Raw genomic sequence first — 8921 nt, forward strand, 5'->3', positions numbered from 1 at the left:
GCAGCAGAATACTGCCTGTGCATAACAGCCATGCCATAAATTTGCTTAGTGTATGGAGCCTCTGGACTATATGACCACTGATTGGGCTAAAATTCCAGGGCCCTGCTTTCAATTAAATTTAAGTGGATTTGACTAGAAGTTTGAACTGACACTAATTGGTTTTCAAAACACTGGGTAACAATAAGTGTTCCTGTGTTGCCCATAGAGAGATGCACCCAGTTCAACATACGCTCACGGTTGGCAAGGGCGCCAACACATCCCTTACCTTGCCGGGCAGGGATCCAAATTGCAGGACTTCAGGAGCTGTGGGGGCCGTCTGCTGGTCACGCACAGCTTCTCATCAGCAAGCTCCCGGGTCTGTTTGTTCAGGCAGCTCACCACAGCCTCCTGGACACCTGGGTACAAATCACACTGTCAGACCAGAGTGCAGAGTGGGTGTGTGTTCGGGTGATGAAGTGTAGACAGGCAGCCGGTGGGAGGCCTCTGAGGGGTGGGACTCTCACTGCACACGAGGGGCTACAGTTGGAAGCCCAGCGCTGCCAATCTTGTCAAGCATCACTCGATCTAGGGCCGGGCGTGCAGCTCGGTGGTTGGGTGATTGCTTAGCATGAACAAGGCCCTGACTTTGAACTCAGGCACCACAACTTTATAAGAGTAATTATTCCACCTGAAAGGAGGAACTCATGAGCCTAGGGCCTCTCTCATTATACTTCTTGAGGAGGGTAACCTTGACCCGGAAAAGAACATAGCATGTTCTCTCTCATCTTCAGATGTGAGTATATAACCTGGAGTAACTGTAGGAACCAGGAAAGTCAAAAAGGATCACTGTCAGAGTAGGGGGTGGGGGAGAAGTAGAAGGAGGAACAGCAGGGTGCAAGTGATTTAAGGAGAAGGTAGAAAATTGGGGGGCTTTAATTAGAAAGGAGGGAGATTAATACAGAAAAGGAAGAATGAGGATAAAATAAAAATAAGGATGTCTGAAAAAGGTCATAAGGAAGTGTTATTATCTACCTAAAATTATATTTAACACATATGAATATGTATATACATATATAGTTTAAATGGAAAATTCTCATTTGGGCCGACAATGCTCCCCTCAAGATCCATAGACTACCTACAAAAATCCAAACACCTCATTTTGAATTGTTGCTCAGGGTTGTTTAAGAGACTCCTCAAACCTAGGCTGTTGCCGATACACTTGGTTGCCTCTCAGAGGCTGAAAACAACATGTAGTTTGGACACATGACCGAGATGATTGAGCTCTTTCTGACCTGAAAGCCTCCTCCCTGAAGACTAGTTTCCATGGTAACAGAAAGGACTATGCAAGTTTCAAAGGGAGGGAAGCAACCAATAATCCTACCTAGTTATGATGTTCATAACCAAAACAATGACCAGCGCAGTGTGATAAGTCCAGGAGTGCAATATGGTGCACATACAGCAGTGGTGACCAAGGGCTTTAGAATTGGACTCAAGGCCCATACAACAGGAGTGCAGTCATGCTTGGTACTGGAAAACCCAGTCAACAATCCGGGGTTAGTGAAATCACAGATTATGGTAGAGAACCCATCGCTGTCACTTTACCAAACCACATATTTCCTAACTTCATCCTAAATAGTTATCCTTATACCCACAGATAGGTATAGGCCTCACCCCTCATCAAAGAAATGAATCTTTGCAATAGATGAAGATCATTACAGAGAAACAACCAATCAAAATACAGACGACAACAAGTGACTCCGGGGTGCCCAGCCCAGACTGATACATCTGTCACACCTCTCCTGTACCCAAGGCTCAGGAATCACAGCAGAAGAGGGGACAAGAAGATTATAAAAGCCAGAGGAACAGGAAGCTTGCTGCGAGATGTTGTTGCCTAGAAATCTCAGAGAAGCTGCATCCATGAAGTCTTATCCACATGCCTAAACTTTACCTGAACAAGAGTGGCGCCAATAGACTTGCTAATACAAAAGGAGTAAATCTGATGGGTTCTCAACCCTAGAGAAGAAGTACAGGTATCTAAGGAATACTGAGAGCAAGCGAAATAGTTTTCCCCAGGGAAGAACCCCCAGTGAACTAATACCAAGTGGTATTCAGCCCTGAAATCATAAACATACAAGTTATATGAACTGAGCAGGTTATATTTATATTTGTATATTTAGGAACACACACACACTTGTGTAATTATTCCACCTGAAAGGAGGAACTCATGAGCCTAGGGCCTCTCTCATTATACTTCTTGAGGAGGGTAACTTGTGTGTGTGTGTGTGTGTGTGTGTAAAAGTTGGAGGGAGGAAATGGAAGGGTAAATAATAATTATATTTTAACGTCAAAAAACATTTTTAAAATGTTACCAGGCTATATAGCCACTAATGGTAAAACGTGATGTTTTAGTGTAGAAGGAGCAAAACAGAGAACAGGGTAGCCACCAACCAACCAACAAATAAAATGAGAACCTTAGGGACCCAAGACCAAACACATTATACTTTAATGAAAGGGATATTGCTATGATTGGAAGTGACATATGACATCATATTTTAGAATCCAGAATTCTATAGGCTACTCTGTTTTTGGCTGGCTTTGTTTTAATTCTATTTAATTTCTTCAGTGACCTACTTTGATAGTTGAACCAACACATAAGATAAACAGTGACTATAGCCATTGAAAACAATATCCCCAGAGACACCTGCACACTCTAGATGGTGCTGGTGTAATGTTTTGAGCAGTGACTAACAGAGGTTACTTTGTAGAAAACTCTCACGGAACACAGAAACACTTTAATGAGTCCTTTGAGCAGACATCTTATTTTGTTGCCTGGAGTCATAACATCTAACATCTACAGTGTCCATTAGGGCCCAGGTGCTGTGTATCTCAGTCCTTAGCATACATCACTCTATTCTCTCTACAATTCTATGTGGCAAACAGTATGTTAAAACTCCAGTTTTACAGAAATGCGAACTGAAGCTTAGAAGCATGAAAATACTTGCCCGAGGTCATGCAGTTGCTGAATGGTGGAGCTGAGTGTATCTGAAGTTCTAAGAACTCACTGACAGCATGAACATTTAAAAATACCAAGAGGCTGTCATATCTGCTTCCCTGGAGATCTTCAGAAATAACGCAGACATTTGTCTGGAATCATTTCAGCAGCGTTTAGTTTAAGGGTAGTGGCGAGACAAGACATTATTGCTAATTTGTTTTCAGCTGTATACAATTATATATGCAAAGACACCCACTTCTAAAGATGTTTATCTGTGCTTAGAACTTTGTGTGCAGTTATTGCTGAGATGGGTACCCACTCCTTTCTCTTCTGTATTGCTGAATGATAACTAACACAGTACAAGCACCTACTGCTTGCTAGTTCTCTCCTACTCTACCCTTGGTCTCCCCAAGTCTCTCAAGCAAGAGAATGTTCTCAATGTTAGATTGACCTAGGTCATCAAGAAAGGCCATCATTTAAAAAAGTGATATTATAAAACCGAATCCAAATTGATTTCCTTCCTTCCAAGACATTATTTTTGTCTTTAATAGATTGTGGTATTTGTCATGTGGCTGACATGGCATTTCAGCATTTTCTTTCTTTCTCCCTAAGTTTTTATAGCTTCCAAATTTTCTTTAATTCGAATCAGCCAGTTTGGGGCAGAGCATTAAGATTTATGAGTATTCAAATCATTCTATTATATTCTGTAATGCCAACTGTGGGCAGATCTCCAAATCTGGAAATTCACGATATGACGACATAACAAAACACATCACAAGATACTGTTCCTACCATCTGTGATTTCCCATGGGGATAGCATAGGATTATTAAAGCCATGATGACAAGCCACTACATGCAGCTTACTGTTATGGTTTTAATCTGAGATATCCCCTGAAGGCTCATGAGTTGGGAGTTCAGTTGCCAGTTGAAGGGGAAGGGATTGAATCCTGAGACTGCAACCAATGCTGTTGAAATACTTTACAAATGCCACCTCGCCATAGAGTGGCCGATGCCAAAATGTGGTAACCTAATGCAGAAGCAGTGCTGCATGACATGGTAACCAAGATCAAACAGATCATCTATAACCTTGTTGGATGTGACAGCTCACGCCTGTAGTCCCGGAACCCAGGAAGGAAAGGAAGGAGGGCTGCCACTAGAGTGAGGCCAGGCTGCTAACAGAGTAGGAGCTATGTGAGTTCTGGGCCAACACTGACAACAGAGGGAGACCCTGTCTCAAAAACAAAACAAACAAAACAAAACACTCGCCACCACCACCGCCAAACAACAACAACAATAAACCCCAAACCAATAAAAAGTCCAAACAACACAACTTTCTGGCCTAATCAATGAATACCCTTGGTAGAATCACAGTACGATGGCCAGGTCTAGGGAAGAAAGTGGGTCACTGGAAGTGTGCCCTGGAAAGATACATTAGCCAAATGGTCTCTGTCCTCCACAATGGGGATGATCTGAATACATTTTATTTTCCACATGGTCCTGCATCATGATGCTCCAGCCAACCACAGGTATTTATCAGAGAAGGATTCTAACTATGGACTGGAATCCCTGTAAACTGTGATCCAAAGCAACATTTTTTTTCCCATTGAAAATGTTTCTATGGTCTGTGTCACAGTGATGAAATCAGCAACCATGCTACTGTCCTATGCAGAATCTAGAGCTGTGTTATGCTAGAACTGTTTCTCTAAATCACACTCACAATAGCTTTCACAAGAAGCAAAACACCTAGGAATAAATTTAACAGGTGAATAAACCCTCCACAGGAAAGCACTTAAGATGTGGGAAAAAGAAACTGAAAAAGCAACTGGAAGCAACATAGTCAGGGATAAACAGATTTAATGTTGTAAAAATGGCTCTATTAGGTGGTCTACAGTCAATGTGATTCCTATCAAACTTCCAGTGACAATCTTCACAGAAGTACAAAAGACAATTGGAGGGGTCATATGCAAGCACCAAAGGCTTTAATGGCTAACATAGCACTTAGTAGGAAGAGCAACACTGTTCCAATACCCAATCTCTAGTTATATACCAACAAAATCAGCTTTACATGTCTTGTAGAACAGAACGGAGGACCCAGAAATAAGCCCACAAGGCTATAGCAACCTGACTTTTGGCAAAGGTAGAACAATCACATGTAAGACAGTCTCTTAGGATGTGTTTGGAAAAACTAGATTTGCATGTGTAGAAGAACAAAACCAGACTATACTTCTACTTCTGCTTGAAAGTCATTTAAAACGGATCAAAGACCTTAGTATATAGGATGAGAAAACTTACAGGTAAAATACTTCAAGATAAAGGTGTAGGCAAGAACTTATGAACGGCTTTCCAGTGACACATGAACTAATTCCCAGAATTGCTAGGTGGGATTACAGTAAACCAAGATGCTTCTGCAGAGCAAAGGAAACACTCTTCAGCGTGAACAAACAGCCTATAGGATAAGAAAAACATCCTGGAAAACTGTGTGCCAGACACGAATTAATATTAAAGATCAGCAGAGAATTGCAAAAAGTAAGCAGAAGGAAAGCTAAGATCCAGTCAACAAATGGGCCAGTGAACCGGATGGACAGTTCAATAAAAGAAACATGGCTGGAGAGACAGCTTGATGCTTAAAAGGGCTTGCCCTGGAGGTCTGATGACTTGGGTTAAGATGCCTGTGGCTATGTAAGTGGGAAATGGAGACAGGAGAATTTCTGGAAGCTTTGCAAGACAGTTGGGTGGGATTCTGCAGTATAGTGACAGAAGAAAGGATGGAAGGCAAGAACCAGCTTCTCAAGTCATCTTCTGACCCCTGCGTGCACGCCACAGCACTTACATGCCTCAGCTCACACACACGGTACACAAGCATCCACACATCCGCACACACCATTCACAGCAAAGGAGGAGGAGGAGAAGAAATACAAATGGCCAATAAATACTTGAAAAATGTTAAACATCCTTAGCCATTGGAAATGCATATTTGAACTGCTAACTGATCCTATCTTACTCCAATCAGGACGTATATCATCAGGAAATCAATGGCAACAAAAGCTGATGGAGATGTGGAGAAAAAGTTGCTGGTGGGAGTGAAAACTTGTACACCCACTATAGAAAAGAGTATGGAGTTTCCCTAAAACACTGAAAATCAAAACATTATCCAGCTTTGTCACTGTGGGGTGTGTAACCAGAGGACTGTAGTTAGGCATACCATAGAGACACTTGCATATTCAATGTTTATAGCTGCCCCGTTCGTAATAACCAGGAAGTGGAATCAGATTAGATATTAATCAACAGACAGCTAAAGAAAATGTGTTGCAGACACACGATGGAATTTTAGACAGCCATAAAGAAAAAGAAAATCATTGTATTTGTGGGAAAATGGCTGCAACTGGAAATCATTACGTTAAATGAAATAAATCAGTCTCTGAAATCATGGACTTTTCTCACATATGTGGAATTTGTACACACACATGCATACACACGTGTGTGCATGTGTATCTACATATACAGGCAAATATATATGTATATGTATAAAATATATGTATACACACGCACACATATATATACATACATATACATATATGGGTTATAAGCTAGGGAGGGGATTACAGAAGGGGAGAAATAACTTTTAAGAGGGAAGAGAAGTAGAGTAATGGGTTACATGTAATATCAAAGCCCAAAGGGGACTAGCTGAAGGGAGAAAGGGAACCAGCTGGAAGGGGTGGGGTGGGGAAAGGAAGGAGAGGGAAGGTTAAGAGCAGAGGGGAATGCCATGTGTGAGGATGCCATGAGAAATCCAGCACTTGGTTTGCTAACCTGATAATGAGGAAGACATTTTCAACTAGCTTGTCTGCTTGATAGCATTTGAGAGGCTCTAGACCACATCTTTCGGCTTTATCCAGGCTGTGGTAAGCCTTACGCCACCGTGTTGCTCTCCAGGAACTCTGATGCAGCCAGCGATCGGAGAGCTCGTCAGTGACAGTGCCTGTTTTAGGTGTATAAGGGCTGGAATTTGTTTCTACTTGGAGAATGCTCTGTTTATAGAACTTAAGCCCTTCCAAGATGGCAAGGAGTGGGGTAGAAAAGGCAGGGTTTCTACAGGACCTCAGTAATCTCCTCCCTTGGCTTTCTAAATCCCAAATATATACTTCTACAGAGCATGAATCATCACAGATCAAAAGCACCTATGGGGTAGCCCCAGGCTGAGATCAAGAAGCACTCCCGAGTTACTAAGTTTTAATCTTAGGTATTACAAAACAATGTGCTGCGCTCTATGATACTGTGTGTTAAGTCTCTTTAGCCATGCGGTCAGTTTCCTGGGCACTCTTAGTCAGACTGTAGGGGCCAATCCTGTGATCAAACATAACTCTTTTTTCTAGGTTGGCTATATCAATGACTAATGGGCAGGGTGATCTAAACACAGAGGGAAATTGAGATTGAAAGGGGGGATGGGATGGCTGGAAGAAAGGACCATGGAGTGGTGCGGCCCTGATATGGGGAATGTGGAAAGAATGGAAAGGACTCTTTGTGCTCCCTGTAATCCTGGTATTGGGAGGAAGGCGAAACTGTAGAACTGTACAAAAATGTAGAATAAATAACAGAATCCTGAACCCAAATATATATCCATATGTTATGTACGCTTGTGCATGTGTGAAATGTAGTGTGTGTGCGTGTGTGTGTGTGTGTGTGTGTGTGTGCTGTGCACACTTGGGTTTGCTCATGCATATAATGCAGAGGCTAGATGAGGGGGTGCTTTGCCCCATCATTCTCTGCCCCATGTCTCTGAAACAAGGTCCCTCGCTGAGCCTGTAGCTAGGCTGTTGTAGTATGAAGAAGTGTGGGTCCTTTTGTTTGTCCCAGCTGCCTGGCTAGCTTAACCCCCGAAATAACCACAAAGAAATTGTATTAATTTAATTACTGCCTGGCCCATTATAGCTAGCCTCTTCTTGGCTAACTCTCACATCCTGATCTAAACCATTTCCTTTAATCTGTGTGTCACCACGAGGTCAGATTCAGGGTCTCTGACCTGGCAACTTCATGGCAGCTCTCCCTGACTGCCTTTCTCCTCCCAGCATTCAGTTCTGTCTTCCTGTCTATCTAAGTACTGCCCTATCAAAAGGCCAAGGCAGTTTCTTTAACCAATGAAAGCAACACAAATCAAGAAGGACCTCCTACCCCAGGCTATCTCTCAGTAAGCCCCAGCCATCCTGTCCCCTCACTCTACAGTTCTGATGTGACAGGCATGCAGTTACTTGACCCCACCTGGCTATTTATGTAATAGTGGGATCTGAACTTGTACCCTCATGTTCGCATAGCATAGCAAACTCACTCACTGAACTGTCTCTCTAGTCTCCTGAAACTAACATTATAAAAGCAATGGAGAACCTGTGGGTAAGCATAGTATATTCTGATTCTGGGTTCTCCTCTTCTGTCAAAAGAAAAGAGTATGAGGAAAGAAGCCATAGGTCCAAGGCTTCACCCTAAATTCTTCCAAAGTCAGTACCACATTCTTCCAAAATAGACTCTAAAGTTGACCTGCCATCTAGGAAGTCAATACGGCAGTGCTGCTCAGGTTCTCCTGGACCACATCTACCAGTCTGCACATAGGGAAGCACAGGATGAGGACGAGTGGGGGATGGTAGGACACCATTTACTTTCGTCTTTAAGAAAGTGGGATTTCTGTGTTTGTTTCTCCCTGAATAGTATGATTGTCATGTGATATTGACGACAACCCAGTGAGCCTCAGTCACCAACCAGGGCTTGAAAGTACCGGCTAATTCCTTCTGGTTACTACTTCTGCTAGGCAAAAGATTTCCTTTGTTATATCCAATGTCATCTTGAGATTATAGAAACAATAAAATTAGCCTGACTGACTCTATTACTCCAAATGATTTAAAATCTATCTTTTAATCTTGCATATTTTAGGTTGATTTCAGCAAAAAATGATTACATATAT

The 8921-nt window shown here is 42.3% G+C and overlaps 1 protein-coding gene across 1 annotated transcript in view; it reads right to left on the reverse strand.

Annotated features, from left to right (window-relative positions):
- Positions 1-8921, reverse strand: part of Adamtsl1 (ADAMTS like 1) — a 919831-nt gene that overhangs the window by 152302 nt on the left and 758608 nt on the right. The window contains exon 16 of the mRNA XM_050157409.1: positions 266-395. Coding sequence (XP_050013366.1) covers positions 266-395 — 130 coding nt within the window. The remainder of the gene's footprint in view (positions 1-265; positions 396-8921) is intronic.

Source organism: Alexandromys fortis, unplaced genomic scaffold, assembly GCF_014885135.2.
Source record: "Alexandromys fortis isolate MF-2015 unplaced genomic scaffold, M_Fortis_MF-2015_v1.1 scaffold_64, whole genome shotgun sequence".
Taxonomy (NCBI): Eukaryota; Metazoa; Chordata; class Mammalia; order Rodentia; family Cricetidae; genus Alexandromys; species Alexandromys fortis.